Genomic DNA, 21,005 nt, shown 5'->3' with positions numbered 1-21,005 from the left:
GTAATCTCATTATTCAGCCCACTTCCTGCTGCTGCCACCAGAGACAGGCTGACAAACACTAACCACCTCGACGGCCGGAGCAGAGAGAAGAAAAGGGGGGTTAAAAGAAGAAGAGAAAAGGAGGGAAAAAAAAGACAGCGTGAATGGGTGAAAATTGCTTACAGAAACTCGGCAGTAAAAATGGAGGGCTATGAAAGGAGAAAGAGACATATGAAAAGAGGAGGAACGCCTGTGAATAGCCGCTGAAGCAACAGGAAATCTGAAGAGACAGAAGACATGGAACAGAAAGAAAAAAAAAAGACAACCAAAAGGAAGATGCAAATGCTTAATTTGTGTATATGTAGAAGAGAAGGAAGAAAGGGAGCAAAACAGGGGTTGGAGGAGTGGTGGTGGGGGGAGAGAACAAGGGACTGAGTTTGTGGATTTAAAGTCACCCGGGACCGGCGGGCTAAATAGAATTACGTGGTGAATTTAGAATGATGCTCCCAAGCGCATATTTAACACTGTCAACAGAGGGAGGGATAGAATGGGAGACCTAGATACACACACACACACACACACACACACACACACACACGCACACACACACACACACACACACACACACACACACACACACACACACACACACACACATATAATGAACGGAGCACAGGAGAGAAACTTCATCCGTAAAACCTCTTAATCCAATACCAATGAGAGTTTCCAGCTCAGCAAAGACTGCTGAAGCAAAAATGCTCCGATCGCACACCGACATCACAATCGGGTCCTGAACACACACACGTGCACAAGCAGGATTTAAAGAGGACGCAAATGCACAGATGGAATTTAAAGTGGATTTTACCATGCATTTGCTTATTTTCTGTCTTTTATATGCTGTTACATTAGTGGATGCTCATATTAAACATGGTACAAGTTTTGATTATTCAATTTGATCCAATTGATATTACATGTTTGTATTTAAACCTAAATACAAAAAAATAAGGGGTTAGGGTCTTTGGAAAGTAGTGATTATGGTCAGAGTAAGCCTCAGTTCATATAATGTCCTCTCATACACTTTGACAGTTTAAAACATGCAAGGCAGGGCCTTCTGTCTGATCTGTGGGACAGACCACACAGCTGATGAATCGGAATCACGTTAAAACTGGGTTTACAACAGAATTAGACTAAAGGTTGAACATTTAGTTTTGATAGTTAGGATTAGGATAAGGCTCTAGAGAAAGCTCACAAAGAAGTAGAAACTTGTTTGTGTTGTGATGAGAGGCAGTTATGAGTGAAAGCTTCACAGCTCAACTATGTGCAAGCATTCTGCAGTGTCAGAAGCATCTGTCAACTTCACACCTTAAACAAGCTACTCATCCCCAACAAACACACATGACAACAGAAGCAGCTTCGAGGGAAACAACTTAAAATCTGATTCATGAAAAAACAACTGCCAAAAACGTTATTTCGATCAATCTTCTAATCAAGAAAAAAGCGGGCAATTATCATTTCTCCATGATGATACACATGATGGGCCAAAGTGCCCACCAATCTCTTCTTTGCATTACCTCAGAGACACTCCCGCACTTCCAACAGCAGGGACTCCCTCACCAGATGAGGAGTGAGACAACAAGCTGACCCCCGCGCCCTCCCCACAGAGTGGGCGAGGTGGTTAACAGGGAACGAGATCCCAAACACAAACAGACAGTCCCCTCTCCTTAGATCAGGGGGCCCCTTGGCCCACAGTGCCCCGGTTGTCCCTCTTGCCTTGGCCCTGGCTATACACCCTAGTCACCCTAGGTCCACCTAAGGCACAGACACCCATACACACTCCCCCTACCACAGCTGTCAAAACCCTGACATCTTAATCAATCCTGGATCCCCAACCCTGTCATACACTGCAGTAAGATGGATGCGGAAGGGGATGACCCCTGACCTCTGCCAGGGGTAGAGAATACAAGTCCTACATCCCCTGTCAGCTCCCCCTCTAAATCCTTCTCCCCCTCAAACATCACCAGTCTCAGACGGCTCCGCTGCTGCCCCAAACAATGATGGAGGGGAGCCCATTCATCCTGGGCTGGGAACCAGGGGCCAGGGTGCCCTTGTAACCCTGCACGTACACAGGACAAGCACACACACACACCACTCACACAACTGCACCAAAGAAAACCTTTTAAACAAAAACAGTTTGAACTTTATCAAACCACCTCATAGGCTGACACTCTCATACACATTTTCAAAACAGCAAAACAATACTGAAGAAAAAAATCACACCTTAACTCATGTTTCCTTTAATTTCACCCTCACCACAAAGAAACCCCAAACCTCTGCGTAAGTCTGTTTGTCAACACGGGCATAGAAAAGCGGAGGCCCTCCCCCCCAGAGCCTGTCACATGGGGAAATATTAACCAGCTCATCTGTGCACTTGAGGACCAGCACCTTTTAACCCACAAGTCCCTGACCCACAATCAAAATAAAGCCAACACATGTTATCCAGCTGAAAGTGAAATTTAGAAAGAGAGTAGAACTGTAGGTAAAAGTGAATAGTGGGCGTACTGGCACTGTAAACTTAAACAAACTCAAGCAGATGCAGTGATATGGGGACTAAATGGATATATTGGCTTGAGCAACAGTGCTGGTGCCAAGCTGGCAAACACTACAATACTGCATTAGTCACATAAAATCAAAGCTTCCAAGTCCTTTATTGCCTTCTATGATGACTATAACAGCTATTTATCTCAACGAGAATTAAAGGGAAGAGATAAGAAGTCATTTCCAATGATGCAACAAAATGGAAGTTATGGTATACAATATGAGATCAGGGTTCTCATACTGAGTCATAAGAGGTTGTTGTGGTAAACTGATTGCAGATTTCTCTCTCTCTGCTTCTCTAAAACTGACTCTGGATATAGAAACCTGGCTGGAGCCATCTGAACCCCGAGGAGGTGGCAACACTCCAGGAGAATTCTTACTGATCGTACAGTGCGCTCAACAAATAAACTCTGAACTATACACACAAACCTCCATCTGTGACTACTTGAACCCCTTTGCCTTTCCCCCACCCCCGAGCAGCCAGTGGTAGCCCTAAATCACCAGACCTGTTTGTCATGCAATTAGTCCTCCGAGATAAAGGCTGCCTCGTAAATTAGGAGAGGTGTAGTAGTCCGCCCCCCGTTAATCACCCGTGCCCAGCCTCTGACCCCTCACTGCTGCGGCCCACTGCTTTCTGTGTGATGTTGGTGGGTGGTGACGACCGGGGTTTACCAATAAACTTTCCTGGCAGAACTGGCATCCGCTCATCTGGCCAGCTTACAAGTGTGCCCCCAGCTTGGCAAAAGACTGATCAACAAAACAGCTGCTGAATCCTACTAGATGTTATTAACATCACAGTACTGTATACCATAAGCCACAGACCACTGGGTGCAATGAAACAAGGGAGTTAAAGTGGGTCAGAGGCAATCAAAAATGCCATTTATGAAGAGCTTGGAAACTGACAGAAATTTGAAATGATCCATTGGTGGGTTTTTGATTGGCATTCCTAGGATCATTTTAAATTCACCAACAGGCTTCAAGCTCTATCATGATTGTGATTTTAAAAAGTCTGAAGGGGGAAGCACTCTGTGCTGACCTTAAAACCTCATCAAACTGCCTGGTATAGGATCACGGCAAGCCAAGAGTAGAATAATTGTCCACAAAGGGCTATTCCTCTCCTACCAAATAGAACTATTTCAGCCCCATCTCCCAGCTGTGTATTTTTACTCCTCTCATACCTGCTTGGAATTATAAACCCTTTTCTCTCTCTCCTTCTCTTCCTCTAAAGCTGTCTATCTCTTTTCCACAGCTTGGGGCTCTATTGGGAATAAGAGAAAGAACAGTTGGGGGGGTGAAAGACACAGCGTTAGTGCAAACCAGTTGGGGCACTAGTCTCCTCTCTCCGTGTCACCAATTCTCCTGGGATGCATCCCACTGCACAACACCTCCCAGTGGGCCCACTAATTACTCCATTTACAGTCATCTCCGCTTCTATCACCCAACTAAACACTGGAGAGAAGGCTGTAGAGAGCTAGGGAGCAAGGAGATAAAAACATCCAACGGAGAGGGAAGAACAAAGAGAACAAAACACACGAGATAAAGACAAAAAGACAGAGACAGGATATTGTAAGGGTGGGACGGACTGGAGGAGAGGGGGGACGGTGGTCTATAAATCGAGAAAGGAGCCAAAAAAATGCCATAGACAAATATTAGTTCCTTACCTTGACATTCTGAATTGCGCTCCTCGTATCCAGGGTTGCACAGACAGTTCCCAATGGGCACCAACCACTCGCCGTCTGCCCCGCAGTACATCTTGGGCACCTCCTTCTCCTCTGAGTTATCCACGCATGAACCACGAACTTCCACAAGTGAAGAAGTATCAGCTCCAGTGATAGTATCTGGAAACTGGGCCAAATTACGCACGGCTAAAGGACATTTCTTATAGAAGACCCTGACAGAAACAAGTGCAATGCACGCCCCAACATCCTGGAAAGCCAAATAGAAACCCTTGCGGTTCAGGGCTCCCACATCCCGGACTTCTGTGTTCAACTTCATGATACGATCGCCAATGTCCACCTGAGTGAAGCTCTCATCTGCAGCGATGGTATCGATCTTGCCGAACTGGTTCTCTCGGATGTAGCGCTCTTTGTCGTTGTTGGACTCGTAGTAGTAAAGGTTGAAGGTTTCCTTGCAGGTTCCCATGACACCCGGGAGACTATTGCAGTCTCGGAGAGTGAACTTAATCTCAATGTAGACTCGCTGGGCACCTCCTCTGGGGATCCAGTCAGTGCGGAGCCAGTTGTTTTGATTGGGTTCCATGACATTGCACACCTGGTACGTCCGAATGGGGATGTTCTTTTCATCCATAATACTCACTTCCTCCCACTGGGGAAAGGAAACAAATAATAAAATGTTAAAATCAGAATCAGAGAGACTTTATTAATCCCAGAGGGAAATTCTTAAACTTTATTCATCTCCACCAGGTCACCAGTGACTGGTTTAGAGTTAGTTTCAAATCTACCCCTTTATATGGAATTTTCCTGTATGTAGCTTTCCCAAATTAAAAGTGTTCAACAGAGGGCCAAATGCATAGAAGAGCTAATTGGAAAAGTTAGATCTTCCAGTTTAAACTGTGCTTGTTCAGCAACCTAACCCTAAGTGGTTCCCTAATGACTGGGTGGATGACGAGAGTTTAAACTTTAAATCTGCTTGTGAAAATGGTATTTTCCAAACAGCAGCTAAAAGGAACCTGTAAAGAAAATTTGTTCAACATTAAGAACATCTAGAAAATGCCAGACATAAAAGCTCTCCTAACTGCCAATGTGTAATATGTAACCAATTAAGCACCAAGTACATATTACACGGTGCCAGTTTGCGCCAAGCAATACAGCGCAAAAGAGCATTTTGTTGGTTTAGCCAAGCAGAGCAGTTCATCGATGGCTTAAATTAATGCATATTTTATGAATGACACCTAATAGAGTTGTGCAAAGATATTAATATTTATTGCTTCTCCTCCACTATGAAGGAAATATGTGATTAGGTCTCTGGCTCAGCAATGCCTACAGTTCAATTACTTGGTGAGCTGTACACAAAATCTTCGTCTCACACACACAAACACACACCTAGGCATTAGAAGATTGCTAATGATCTAATGTGCGCCTGCTCTACATCTGCATACATGATTGGCACTGATGTCAGTATGAGCTTGCGCGGGGGGTGCACAGATTACCCGGTGTGGTCTGACTTATTTTTTACCCAGGGAGAATGTTTGTTCAACTCGTAATAAAGTTTCTCTCTCTACACGGCACCATTGAGGAAACGCAAGTATTTCTCGAGAGCCTCGGAGCAGCCCGCTGCCTCTGATTTTTTTTTTTTTACCGTGTGTTTTAAATAGAGCCTTTGACTGAGCTGGGCTGTAAACAAGAGCAGACAAGCTTTTGGCCGTTGTCGTTTCAGCCATTTAGAAAACTGCACAAAAAAGAAAAAAAAATTGAAACATGTGAGTCAGGCTGCCAGATTTTACTTGACGCCTTATCATAAACAATCTGGATTTAAGCCTTATTTCCCCAAAGCAGAGTGGTACGATAATGCTAAACATAGCTGTGGCTGTAGGATTTAGAAAAATGTCTGTCATTTCCCTCCTGCTCTCTGGCTTCAGCCCCGCTTTTGTTGTGGAAATCAAGCACCGCTGAGATAACGCTGCACCTTTCCCCCCGCCGATAGCAAGAAAGAGGGAGAATAAGGCCAATTGGTCATAATGAGAGGGTGAATGCAGGCTTTGCGCGGCTGCCGGGACCCTGTCAATCACTTGCTTGTGATAAAATGGCTGAGGGGAGGACCGGAGCGCAGCACCGATCAAGTTCATTTAGAGAGGCCGACAACAGAGCTCGCAACAGATGCACAAGATGAGATCCTGCTCCCCTGGGTTCATATTCATTAGCTGACATGGCGGTTGCTAATTTGTATTCATTTTCATAAAACATTAAAAGGCTTAATTGTGGTTTTCATCACATTTGTGCAAGCAGGACAACTGGAAGAAGTGACTTCTGACTGACGATCACTAACCTTCTGTCGTTTGAGTGACCCTGACCTCTAAGCTTTGACGATTTGTGATTTTAAAATTTATTTATTTATTTATTGGCCTTTGAAATTTGTTTTTTCCCCCCAGGTTTGGACAATCAGAGGACAAAAAATGAATATTTTATCTAAAACATCAAAACCTACTTTTTTATTTATAAAAGGCTAGTTAGGGTGAGGGTTAGTTCCCAGCATGCATCTGAATACATATTTACCTGTTTCTATACAGTCACGTTTAGGCTAGGTTAAGGCATTGCATGTGCCTTACGTTTAACTAAAATCTAACACTTGTGGCCATCGTGGGGCCCTCTGCGGCCCCTGTTCTTTCTCGTACCAGATCCACTGTAGCCCAATTAGAACCACCAGAGATCACACATTCTGTCGATCCTATTCCCCGTTGCTTTGTAGCTGGTCATACTGCAGGCAAGAGCTGAACCCCACTGCACTTTCCCCCCCTCATTCATCCATTCCAGAGGACCCTCTCTCAGCTGCCAAGTTCCTCTCCCTCTCCCTCTCGCTTTCGCTTCGACTCAATGGTGGAAAGGGATATAAAGTTTCTCCACAAAGGCCGATTCAATCCACGGTCTATTCAGGAAACCCGACGCCCGCTGGAGTATCGGTCCCCGCATCTGACCATTACAGAGTGGTTGGAGAGGAGGGGAGCAGAAGAGAAAGAGGAACAGGGCTTGTGAGGTTACTGGGGTGCTTACACACCCCATGGTTCTCAAAGCAGCTTCCTGAACCCGATGTGGGTCTCGAGGTGGGTTACAGGTGGCCTCTATATAAGATAAAAAATGAATTTATTCATTTTTTTGTGAAATGATCTAATCCTGAGCCCAGATGCACACAAACACACACACACACCAACACACACGCAATACAACAACAAAGATATTCCCATAAAATGCTCTCCAGGACAGAATCTTATCAAAGGGGGCTGTGTATCTATTTGGCGGATCACTCTACAGCTCCTGCCAACAATGGATATCATCTCTCTATTTTTTCCCAATAGGGGACCATGCGTCCTAACAAGGGGACACTTCTTTGCAGCACTTACCCCTCCTTCTGTCGGGTTGGAGACCCATCCCAGCTCCCCCTGTACAGCTCTGGAGTCCAATAACGTGACTGGAAAACAAGAATGAGAGAAGTGAGCATGCAGTCTCAGACCGTCCACACAACATCAGCACTGGCATATAATCCAATTAGGCCTTACACTCTGAGGAGGAGAAATGGCTTCCTTTTTTTTAAAATGATTAAAGCAAACACACACACACACACACAAAGCTTTAAAGCGATTTATGTAGTTGAGGAAATCTTCTCATGATGATGGTTCAGGAGTAAAAACTGTGGGCCAGCAAGTGTTACAAAGATGTACATGTGAAGGCTTTGTTCTGCATAATTCCTTGCTGTGCCTAAGAGATGTGGTTTGATTGATTTTCGTTAAGCAAAGGGATCTTCTATCAACGACAAACGCGTTTCCCCCGGAGCCTTTCACATCGTGATTTTATCGGTTGCTCACCGTCGGCTTTACGCGTTTGACTGAATCCTCGTGCGTAAACTTAAAATAAAAATTAAAAAAAAAAGAAAAAGCATTTTATAAAAGGGGAAAAAACACAGTGACAGACAGAAAACCGAACACAATACTTTCTCCAAAAAAGTAAAACATCACGCACAAGAAAAATTCACGCATATATTTATAATTTAAAAAGGGATCAAATTTATTTTATATTTGCGGTCCTTTAAATTTTCTTTTAAATTCCCACTGAAAGGAAAAAAGCTTAATCAGCTGCATGTGTTGTAAATAAATAAATAATTAAATAAAAAACCGAGCACGTAAGCACATGAAATACATCATCGTGCACAATGAAGACTCGTTTTAAATTTGAATCTTTTGAGTCCCAACTAAACGGCGCTCGGGGTTTCTAACTGTGGACTTGTTGTGTCGGACAGCTTTGCTGTGCCGAGCAGAACAGACGCACACCAAAGAGTCCGTCAGAGAACAGACGTGCAACTAATGGGCTCGTCTTTAATAAAATAAAGTATTGATTTTATTAGTGTTTACAGTAGAAAGTGGGTTTGAGCCTCATCTGTAGCGGACCTAACACGCGGCGCTCCGGGACTCGAGCAGGCGACTGCAGCCCCGAAGACCTCCGAGCGCATGTTTTGAATGAGATACACCACACTTCATTTAAATAGTTCTCATTTTAACACTTGATCCTTTTTAAGTAAACGTGTATCTGACACATCATCGGCAAAAAATCTTGAATGAATCGACGACAAATATTTTGTTGTGTCGGCGTCAATGTAATGCGCCAGGCAGGAAAGCTAAACTTTTAGAATTTATTCGGATTTTTTCCCCTAAATGACGAAGTGACAGCAGGAGACATCGCTGCGGATGCTTCTGAAAATGATGGATTAAGAGCTGCTTTGTCAGTCGGATGTGTGGTTTGCGAGTCTCCAAACTGACTCGTATATTCATTTGGTTTCTCTTTTTCGACACATGTTTGTGCGAAGTGCTTTTTTAAATTGTATTTATTTATTTTTTTTTTGGGGGGGGGGGGGGGGGGAGCAGATGTCTCCTTCACTGTCCTACAGAAAACAGCACGTATTGCTGGAGGGGAGAGGGGGCAAAAGTATCAGTACTCCCAGGCTTTCCGCAGCTGGCACGATCCAAGTCCGACCCAAAACAACGGATGCGCGCTCGGTCAGGCACTTCTCACTCCAGTTTCGCTCGCATAAAAGCTCCGCAGAAGCCGCTGAGTGCGTAAAGGTGACCCAACTCGTCGCGGCTCCACGCACTCGCAACTACTGGGGCTCGGCGAAGTGAGCCTCCGCGGCGCAAAAGCCGCACAGACGCGGGGGAGCGGGGATGAAGTCCCGCCGCAGTTAATTTTCCTCCCAGCGACCTTACCTTCATTTGGGGGATATATCCGTGACGAAGAAAGAGATGTAGAAATCCCAGAAATAAGAAAAGTGGCCGTGAACAAAATCCCTGCCATGAGTGCCATTTGTGTCGGTGCTGCGTTTTTTCCCCTCTCCTCTTTTTCTTTCGGTGCTCTTCTCCCAGGTCCTGCTGTCTCTCTCTCTCACTCTCTCACACACACACTCTCACTCACTCCCTCGCTCTCTCCTCTCTCTCTCCCAGTGGAATATGGGTCTGAAGCGGACAGAGGGGGAAGAGAAACGCACTGAGCGCTCCACAGCCAGGAGGCGGGTCCACTCCGTGCGCTCTGACGCGGACTCCGTCAATCCATATAGGAAACGAGAAGAACTGGGGGTGGGAAGAGAAGAGACGGGGGGAAATAATCATTAACTACCCCCCAACACACACACACTCACACAAATAGGCACACACCTCTGCACACACCAAACAGTGGTCACTACAGTTCAGACGCATGAGACTGGGAATCATAGCGCACATTTGTCCAACTCACACTGACTGTGAGCTACAAGATACAATCTGCCTGGTGTGTGTGTGTGTGTGTGTGTTTGGGGTTTAGAAAAAGCAACACCTTAACTAACTGTAGAAAGCGCTCCTGAACTCTCCAGTATGGGAGTGAAATGCACTGCGTCAGTCTCAGTCCTTCGCGCTCGCAGCACTCTCACTGTGCTGATAGTTCGGCTCCAGGTGAGTCCGAGGTGAGCGAGCCGCACCGGACCAAGGTCGCCACCTAGCGGACAACTCGACGCCTGTTCTCCAAAAGAATGAAAGGGGGAAAAATTGGATTAAAGAGCAAGTGTGAGCATGACCTCCCCTAACATTACACAGAATTGCACTTTGTAAAATTGACAATGCACATTTCAGGATGGGTGGCGAGCTTGTATTGGATTATTGTCACTTGCTGTTATTCTGATATTATCACGGCTTTATGGGTATTTACGATGAAACCTATAGGCACAGTGCAGCGTGAGAGAGGCAGACCTGGTTGTCTGTTGAGCTCCTGCTGCTGCTGCAAAAAAGCAAAAAGCAAATGGTTGTTACCCCTGCAGTTTTTCTTGAAACAAAGGCGGCATTGTTCACATCTGAGAAAAGCCAGCTGTGTCCACGTTTAAGATTTTGCCCAGGGTGCTCTCACTCATCTTTGTCCTCCTACACAGGTCTTTCTACTGCTCCCGTGAGATGCGCCCATTGCTGTGGCTGACAGGCGGCCTCTCAACGATCTGCAGAGAAGACTGTCACTGTGTGGGCAGATTAGGGCTTTCTGCATCACCACACACTGCAGCCGGTGACTGCAGCCAGGCTTCCGCAAACCACGACCGGCACCCTTTGAATGTTGTGTCTCCTTTGGAGTGAAATGTGGCCTTTTCACAGATTACGAAGGCAGTGATTCAGCATGCCCTCTGCCTTCATTGTCCTTGGGCTTGTCATTGTATCCCTATCAGCTGTATGGCTGCCTGTTCTTTCTGGGGGTTGGAAAGTCAAAACAGAATTTTTCACGAAGATCAGAAAAGTATTCCAGCGCTGTGTGCAAACTGCTGTTTTAAAAATCCAAAATGCACCTGCATGCATTTTGGATTTAGACTGCTTCATTCACAGCCCAGATTGCAAAGGCGAGCCAGCAAGGGCGAGAGCCATTAGAAACTTTCCTCACTCTCAGCAGGTGTGTGAATGCCTTTTTTTCTGGTTGTTAGTTTTTTCTCGTTTCATACATATATGAATGTGTCTGTGTGGATATATTGCCAAGCGCACCAGCTCTTATCTGCTTTTGTAGCTGTCACACCAAACTGAAGCTTCCAAACTGTGGCTATGATATGTTTATATGTGCCCATACAAGGAAACATCCAGGAGTTCCCTCACAGTGGTGATCTCATGGCAAATAGACTTGCCTTTGTCTTGAGTGATTCAACAGACATACTGTGGCTTTGTTTTCCCCCTCATAGATGCCAATAAAAAAAAAGAAAGACATATAGAGTGTTTTTGTGTCTCACATGCTCTGAAAGGGCAGCTCTTGAGTCCTGATCTTGGATTGCAAAAAATGAGGCTGATTTAAGAAAAAGATGGAGAGATGAGTGTGTGGGTTTATGTTGTTCTCGTCGGCCCTGGACACTCTGTCTCATTGTGGCTTTATGGTCTTCCTAGTTTGTCCAGTGTAATGATGCAGACAAAGCATCTGGTGTCCACTGAAATTGGTCAAACAACCCAAAATATACATTATACCTCTTGTTCGTCAGTCAGATGTGGAGCCTGATCGGTGACTGGAGTGGTGCTTTTGATCTTCGTAGACCAACGGTGGCAAAGGTTTGAAGCAATGACGAGGGGCAGCAGTGGTGGTCGGGACAGGCTGCTAGTGGGCGGGTGGTGTCTCTTGTCTCCCTTTATTTGAGCGGCTGTGTTTTTGATTGATTACACTCCCATCGTTTCCTTTATGCTCCTGTCAGACTGGTGGTTTTCTTTTCTGGAGTTGAGGGAGGGTGGGTGGTGGTGGTGGTGAAGGGGGGGGGGGGGGTAACTCCCCCCCCCACACACACACTACCACCACCACCCCTCTTTCTTCCCTCCACCAGCAAACTCCGCTTTCTCCAGATGGCATCTGCTGCCCACACATCTGCATTGTGTGCCAATCATGCACACCGACTCCAAATCTTTTGCTTGAGTTTGCACACACACACAAACACACTGATATGCTACAAAGTCCAGCTTTAACATTGTGTAAGTTTTGATTTTTAAGTTAAGGTGTACAGAATTCATAGCACACAACAGTAATTAAATTAAGTGAACATCATACCTCATGCAGTAACTAAAAACCATCCTGACAGACAATATTTCATGATTTAGTCCACAGGACTTATACAGCTCGAGGACAATGAAGCTATCTTCCAATAGTGGCTATATCATATCTCATCTCTATCTATACCTCATCCTGATGTGACACATACCGCAGTTTTGTCAGATCCCTGTGTGTGTGTCTCTCCATTATACACGATATGTCTATCGTCACCTCGAGGACCACCATATGGGCCACAGAGAGTTTTAACAGTCCTACAAACTCTGTGTAAGGGTAGTGAGTACTAGAAAGACTGGAGGTAAAATGAGTTGTGTTTTGAACCCTCAAAGTCAGCGTTATGGACACCACTAGTGTGACTTTTTAGGAAGTCAGAAGTGGTCATATTTGGTTTAATGGGTAAAGTGCTGAGCTGTTAGCTAATGCTAGCAACGTTGGTTAGCAAGCGACATTCATCCATCCATAAACTGCACTACAATGCAATAGACGCAAATATGTGTTAATGAGTGATGTGTAACAGACGTATAAAACACTGGAACCTCACTGAACAAAACTGAAGTACAAATACAGCTCAGAGGTCCAATTCAGTGATTCCAGCAGAGATGAGGCCTAGCAGACCGCTATCAGCTACAGCTGTCAGAACACTTGTCAGTCCAATTCAATTCAATTCAATTCAATTCAATTCAATTCAATTCAATTTTATTTATATAGCGCCAAATCACAACAAAAGTCGCCTCAAGGCGCTTCATAGATACAGAGAAAAACCCCACAATCATATGACCCCCTATGAGCAAGCACTTTGGTGACAGTGGGAAGGAAAAACTCCCTTTTAACAGGAAGAAACCTCCGGCAGAACCAGGCTCAGGGAGGGGCGGGGCCATCTGCTGCAACCGGTTGGGGTGAGAGAAGGAAGACAGGATAAAAGACATGCTGTGGAAGAGAGACAGAGGTTAATAACAGATATGATTCAATGCAGAGAGGTCTATTAACACATAGTGAGTGAGAAAGGTGACTGGAAAGGGAAAAACTCAATGCATCATGGGAATCCCCCGGCAGCCTACGTCTATTGCAGCATAACTAAGGGAGGATTCAGGGCCACCTGGTCCAGCCCTAACTATATGCTTTAGCAAAAAGGAAAGTTTTAAGCCTAATCTTAAAAGTAGAGATAGTGTCTGTTTCCCGAATCCAAACTGGAAGCTGGTTCCAAAGAAGAGGGGCCTGAAAACTGAAGGCGCTGCCTCCCATTCTACTTTTAAATACTCTAGGAACAACAAGTAGGCCTGCAGAGCGAGAGCGAAGTCCTCTAATAGGGTGATATGGTACTACAAGGTCATTAAGATAAGATGGGGCCTGATTATTTAAGACCTTGTATGTGAGGAGCAGGATTTTGAATTCAATTCTGGATTTAACAGGAAGCCAATGAAGGGAAGCCAAAACAGGAGAAATATGCTCTCTCTTTCTAGTCCCTGTCAGTACTCTTGCTGCAGCATTTTGGATTAGCTGAAGGCTTTTCAGTGAGTTTTTTGGACATCCTGGTGGTGGTCAGAGGGCCCGGTGGCGCCAGTGTCCGGCAGCCTCGCCTCTGTCAGTGCGCCCCAGGGCAGCTGTGGCTACAATGTAGCTTGCCATCACCAGTGTGTGAATGGGTGAATGACTGGATGTAGTGTGAAGCGCTTTGGGGTCCTTAGGGACTAGAAAAGCGCTATACAAATGCAGGCCATTTACCATTTACCACCCTGATAATAATGAATTACAGTCGTCCAGCCTGGAAGTAATAAAAGCATGAACTAGTTTTTCAGCGTCACTCTGAGACAGGATATTTCTAATTTTAGAGATGTTGCGCAAATGGAAGAACGCAGTCTTACATATTTGTTTAATATGTGTGTTGAAGGACATGTCCTGGTCAAAAATGACTCCAAGGTTCCTCACAGCGTTACTGGAGGCCAAGGTAATGCCATCCAGAGTAAGAATCTGGTTAGATACCATATTTCTAAGCTTTTCAGGGCCGAGTACAATAACCTCAGTTTTATCTGAATTAAGAAGCAAAAAGTCCAAGCAGCCACACTCCTACCTTTAAGTCTCAACAGCATCCAGATGGAGGAATTTGTTGTTGTTGTTTTTTTGTTTGTTTGTTTTTAATCCAAACCAGGTCTTTGTAGTAGGTTGTAAACCTGATTTTTAATGCTGTTTAATTCCACAAGCTGAGCCTGTGGTATATACTATACCAGGGGTCGGCAACCGCATGTGGCTCCGGAGCCGCATGCGGTTTTTTAGTCGTTACAGTGTGGCTCGGGAAGTATTCCGCTGAAGTGTGTTTTATTTATGTTAGTTCTTTTTTAACTTGTAGTTTAAATTGGAAGATGATTGTGATATTGAAATATAAAAATACAATTATATTCTTTTATTTTTTCATCGCTCAAAATAAGCGTCCCACTCGCGGAAGCCGGTGTACCCGCTGAAACGCCGTGAATTTATCGAGACTTTCAACCCCAGGTAGGCCAATTATGGACCTTCGGATCCACATTATGTCAGCAGCGATTCTCCACCGTGAACTATGTTAAAAACAAACACCGCTCACGCCTCACAGACGACAGCTTACAGTCCTGCGTAAAGATGCCCCGATTTGCAGACGCTGTGCGCAGAGGTTCAGGAGCAGAAGTTCCATTGTAAACATATCACGGCAGACCTGACGATGTTTGCATGAGCAGGCTTTTCAGCATGTCTTTATTGACCACTTTTCACACACGGTTGCTGTACGTATACAGCCGGCTGTAGCTTTTCAGCTCACAGCCCGACGCACACCAACACAACAGCATAGATGGCACAGACGTTAAGGCGGTGAGGCGTGATTGCGGGTGCCGCTCAGGTGCGTACCCTCCCCTGCAGCGACGCTGCAGACCACGCCCCGCCACACACATTAACCAGGTAAAATACATATTTAGGCAGAATTTTGCAAATATCTATTTTTCATTTTTCAGCAGCATAATGCTTTTTTTTTCCCAATTATTTTTTAAAAGTCAGGTCAAGGCTCCAAAAGCCCAAAGGCGATATAAGGGTGGCGGCTCACAACAGTTTTTGTTTGCTACATGGATCATTTTAGTTCAGCGTCTTTCCTTTTGCTATATTTCTTTAAGAGTTCAAAATGTGTTAATTACATAAATAAAATGTAATTTTCTCTGTAGCACTTCATGGATTTCATAAGCAACACACTTTAGTTGTTCACACAAAGCATAAAGGTAAAAAAAAAAAAAAACAATATATACAGTGTTATCTTCATTTTACATGTCAAAATGTATTTGCGGCTCCCAGTGTGTTGTTTGCGTGGAAACCGGGTCCAAATGGCTCTTGGGATGTGAAAGGCTGCTGACCCCTGTACTATACCATATATACTGTTTACTCCTGTTTGGAAGCAGCCTCAAGTGGCCACTCCGGGAACTGCAGCTTTTGTCACTTTGCTTTTAGCCTCATTTTCAGCCTTAAAGCTTTACCTGCCTTAGTGCAAGATATCAAACCTCTGTATTGCTCACAAAGCATCACATGTGTATTTGCGTGTGTGAATGGATAAATGCGCCTTGTAGTGTTTTGACTGGTAGAAAAAAAATGTAAAATCACTGTATAACTGCAGTCCATTTGACATTTCTGTTTTTATGAAATGTAAAATGATATCAGAGGATGCTGAAGTCAGCTTTGAAGCCTTGAAAACCAGAGACAAAAGTGAACTGAACTGTGCTGTAGATTACTGAATCTTCATTTCCCTGCCTGCTGTTTGGATGTTTCTCACCAAGTCCACTTTGGAAGTCCAAGTCAACGTCTCCCTTCAGCATTTTATGTCCAGAAGCTTGTACCTTCAGCTTTAATTTCAGATTAGGGAAGCATATATTTCATAACACAGCGCATGATGGCAGAGACATTATGTTTTAGTCTTAAGTTCATTATAGCAGGAAAATGTTAAATAAAAATTACCAAAGCTAACCTTCAGAAAGTCTCCAAACAAACCCATCACACACTGAGCCAACAAACTTGCCCAATCTTCCACCTTTACAGGAGGTTTACCACATATTTATTGGCCCCCCTTCCCCTTCCTTTTGTCCTCTTCTCCCACTCTCCCCACTACAGTTTGGTTCATTGTTCCATCTAAAGTCCCTCCTGCTGGCCTGCGACCCCCCCTCAGGCTAAAGGCGCAGCCCACCGCCTTCGGATCCCCAGCTTCATGCCGTGTTCCTCGAGACCACAGTCAGGAAGACAGTCCCCGGAGGTCAGAGCGAGTGGGAGTCGGAGAAGACAAGAAGAGAAAAAGGGGAGAGGAGATCAAAGAAGCAGCGGGAGAGAAGCTCTGAACCAGAATGTCAAAGATGAGATAAAATCCACTGGACTGGAAACATTGCTCACACAAACACATGGATACACTCTTACAAGCTCTATACTCTCTAAGCACATTTGTTTTGGGTTCAGTTCAACACATCTTTGCCTGTGATCATCCACATGTCCTAAGGCAATTACTCTGAAAACTCCATTAATTCTAAGCTTATGTCACTATGATTTACTGGGCTCCACATTAAGACATTCCTTACATTAACCGTTTTTATCATCCAGTATTTCTTTTCAATGGACACTCGTTATCCCCATCAAGCAAAGCTCTTAAAACATATTGTATGCCCCACTTCATGCCCATGTTTATCTTCCAAACAGATGCTCAAACAGTCATCTTCCTAGTGGTTTTACTTACATTTGAAGATGCTGTTACCTGAAGCAACTTGCAGACCTGTTCTAAATGGCAAAATATTTTTGATGATTTTAACAGCTCATATAAATTTTAAAGGAGGGGCTTAAAAAGTAACCTGCACCAAGTGGGATACTAGCTGTCTGCCAAGCTTTTCTCACATTTTTGTACTGGTTTATAAGTGTTTTACTTTTATATAATATTTAAAAAATTTTGCATTCTGCCTTACTTTTACAAGAGAACATGTAAAGTAAACACAACCCTGACACGGTGGTCAAGTTTAGCTAGAATTAGCTTCAAATTTGTCTCCCTCATTACAAGAAATTAAAGTTACACCAGGTAACTCTGCATGTAAAAAAAACTTTCATTATACGTGATCCCAATATGGCTATAAATATTAATAGACTGATGAAATTTTATGTTTCTAATGACACCTGTAATCTCGACCTGCAAACAGTCTCTCAGTTAACAGCAGACCCTCGCCTTTGAAAAATACTGCTTTACTACTGTAGGCAGCAGGATATGCTAACAGTTGTAGCATTAGCATGTGTGTCAATTCAACCTTCTGACAAATTTACAAAAAATATATCTATTAATTTGAATATAGTCGTATTAGTTAGTATCACAATTGCACCAAACAATTTGTTGTTTACTTATTGCTTAAAAATGTATTGTAAATGTAGAAGACTCAAAACCTTCTATATTACATAAAAACCTGTATGTTTATGATACACTAGGTGTTAAAGGGTTAAGGTTTTACATGTGTAGTCCATACTGGTAAAGTCCTGCTAGTGTCACAACTGGGTAAACAGTTCACAGAGAAAGCCACACTTCTGCCTTGCCATGTTAACTCCCTCCACAAGCACTTCACCGTGCAGCATCCATCCGTGTGCTCCACGAAATGTTGACTGGTTGTTCTCTGACCTATTCACGCCCCTGCCACCCAGCTCTCTACCCCCCGACGGCAGTGTGTCAATCAATAAGCATCACGGCAGGTTTGGCAGTCGAGCCCAGCAGGCGCGAGCTCTCTCTGCTGTTGTGGAAAAGCAAGCGACCAGTTAGAGATCCTTTGTGTCATTTCAGATTTACCTGGGGGTTTTCAGAGCTGGGCCGTTATTGTGTCTACCCTGTTGTTTACCACCCTTCATGTTGCAGTCCTGAGTTGTTGTTGTGGGAAATGCCACTGGTTTGAGAGTGAACAGCAGGTGGTATGTGCTCACACAGAGCGTTTCTCCACGCTCTGATATAACCTCTCTGATCAAGACATATCGAAGTCGCATGGCATTTTCTGGAAAGTCTGATATAAATACATACAAAGTATAACAGAATCTTTTATGGATACCTTTATTCTGAAGCTGTGACTAAAATGTGTGATTTACAAGTTGCTGTGTCTTGTTTTATGAGGCGTTAAGCCTGCGAAGTCATATCAAAGTCACAAATTATTCTTTGTAACCCCATGAAAACCTACTTATGCTACTTTTTTGTTGTAGAGGCATCATTTTTGGTTGTTAGGGGGCTGGGTAACGATCCAGCGCATACTCAACTGGCTGCCAGATTAAACCGCTGCCGTTAGATACATTTAGATGTCTGTGGCAGTGCAATCGCTCAGTGCTTAAAGCGTCAACACAAGCTACAAATCACCTCCGATTCTAGGCAGCTTTCGAATTTGTATGTGAAAGATTACACGCGAAATACATTTGGCAGCCGCAAAAGGGAATAAGCACTGAAGGGGAGATGATTTAAGGTGTCTCTAAGCTATTTTATGGCATGGTGTCAGCTGCTTTGGAGCCTCAAAGACAAGGAGGTGGATTGGTGAGTTTATGCATGTGGAAGATAAGCTGTACAAATGCACACGTATAGCTCTTCACATGGATTTCTTTTCAGGCGCACATGTGTCAGTCACATTGCATCCATAAAAGCCATGTACAGACTTTCTCTCCCTCAGTCTGATGCATTGTTTTAATTGCATAGTTAACAATTCGCAGATGCACATGTGCAGACACCATCGTCGCGGTAACAAATGAACTGACACTTGGCTGACCGTCGGAGCTGGTGGCGTGATTTGGTGATGGAGTTCACGTTCCATCTCGCGTCGTCTCCCAACTTAGTGAGAATCAAGAGGCGGCACAGAAGGCGGTGGGAGTTTACGAGCACACAATGAACATTTGGCCCTTCAGCTGTTACTCTCAGACAAATTGGGACAAATGGAAGGTGCTATGTGAAGAATTGTGGTGCCTTCATAACAAGTGAGTTGACAGCCTTTATGGTGTGCTCTTGGCGTTACTGATGTTACAAAAGAAGGGGTTTAAAAAATTGACACTGTATTTTCCAGTGGTTCCCCAGCCACAGTGATTTTTGCTAACCAAGCAAAGCCTCAGATCATCATGTGGCGTAAGGACAGCCCCTTCTTCCTGCTTCCAGCCATAAAACAATCACATTTTACTGCCAAATCCACCTCAGCCTCAAGACGAGCAAGCTGCAAAACCAGCAGAACAAGGCAGCAAATGAATAAGTGATTTACTAATGTTAAATGGTGACACATACTTCACTGCATTTAATTGACTGAATTCATAAATCTGCATATTCATTACATGGATTGGCATCGCTGATGGCATAAAAAATAAATCACGTATTTACGATGACGGACATGTGAGCAGTAGTCTGGCCTCGTCAGTTACAGTAAATGCTATCTATAAACATGATTTTAACAGGAAGTCCAGCTGAAATCAAAATCTCTAGAAGAGCCAAGATTGCAGAAGTACCGACTAACAAAATGTTAAAATGCAACATTAAGAGCAGCATATACAACATGGGACACAATGTCCACAACAAAAACAACAATGGTCTCTCATGAAAACCAAATACATGCCGACTTCAACACTTATAAATTCAAAGCAATGCAACATTAAAGGGAAAACCCCAACAATCAGACAGTCCCCTATATGCAAGCAATTAGCGACAGTGGGAAGGAAGAACTCGTGTTCAACAGGAAGAAACCTGGGCTGAACCAGGCTCAGGGAGGGGCAGCTGGGGATGGAGAGAAAAAAGAGAGAAAAGCACTCAAAAACACAAGGTATGTGTGTATTTTAATGGAGATGTTTTCTCCAGATCAGTCAGAACTGGAGGTACATTGGAAGCCAACTGTATTGTTTCTGTATTGAAACCTTTATTTTTACTTCTTTTAACATGTATATTTGTGATTTGCTGACACAAATAAGCCAATCTGTTGATCTATTTATTTCCATGAACAGAAATGGTCACATGAGTAACATAAATCTATTAAAATTATTTTAATAGGAAGCATATTTTGTGTCAGAGGAACATATTTTATCCAGACAAAGCATCACCATGGAAACCAGTAATGTAAGGCCTTTAGAGTATTTTAAACCAATCCATGTCATTTTCTAAACTCAACTCAGTAGTTTGTAATGCCAAACCTTAACCAAGCTAATACAATACATCTGACCAAATATCATATTTACAATCAATTATGTATTAAAAAAAACTATACAAATGCTCTGTAAAAATATGTGCTGTAACCCTAGTGGGGTATTTTTTGCTTTTTTTTAAAGGTTATGTCTATCTCACAGTGTGTTGTGAGACGACATTAGCTACTGTGTTGAGGAACTCTTAAAGTTTCTGTCTTCTTCTTCAGAATGTTTTAATTGCAGCTGCTTGTGTACCCGGCAGTGTTTTGTGTTACAGCAAACCAGTAACAGTATGAAAAATAGGTGAGGTGTTTCACTAGAGAACACAAACCTCCTTGGGTTTTGCAGTAAGATAAGTACATCATCCTGTCTTGTTTGACAGTAAAGAAAAGGGCTGGCGCATTTTACAGATATTGAATTTCATGCCATGTCTGTATTGCAGCACAGCAAATTAAAGCTTAAGTCAAGTCATATCACATTGTACTAGGTGGGGTAATTCTTGGAAGAATTTTGCATTTCAGGTAATGCCTTTAAAATAAGCCG

General features: G+C 43.7%; 1 protein-coding gene across 2 annotated transcripts in view; it reads right to left on the bottom strand.

Annotated features, from left to right (window-relative positions):
- The window catches only part of epha4l (eph receptor A4, like), a 62,714-nt gene extending 52,908 nt beyond the window's left edge, over positions 1 to 9,806 (bottom strand). Inside the window, exons 1-3 of one of the 2 annotated variants that reach the window (XM_085479221.1) lie at positions 9,503 to 9,806; positions 7,649 to 7,716; positions 4,236 to 4,899 (exon numbers count right to left, since the gene is read on the bottom strand). In XM_085479221.1, the coding sequence (XP_085335347.1) occupies positions 4,236 to 4,899; positions 7,649 to 7,716; positions 9,503 to 9,599 (829 nt within the window). In that variant the 5' untranslated portion in view covers positions 9,600 to 9,806. The remainder of the gene's footprint in view (positions 1 to 4,235; positions 4,900 to 7,648; positions 7,717 to 9,502) is intronic. The other variant, XM_085479220.1, reaches the window with a different exon arrangement.
- Between the last annotated feature and the right edge of the window lie 11,199 nt (positions 9,807 to 21,005).

This window comes from Copadichromis virginalis, linkage group LG14 (genome assembly GCF_057382275.1).
Source record: "Copadichromis virginalis isolate Kocher_CV1m ecotype Utaka linkage group LG14, C_Virginalis_male_GT1.1, whole genome shotgun sequence".
Taxonomy (NCBI): Eukaryota; Metazoa; Chordata; class Actinopteri; order Cichliformes; family Cichlidae; genus Copadichromis; species Copadichromis virginalis.
The sequence above is the reverse complement of the archived record's forward strand: the minus strand, read 5'-3'. Positions and strand labels throughout refer to the sequence as shown.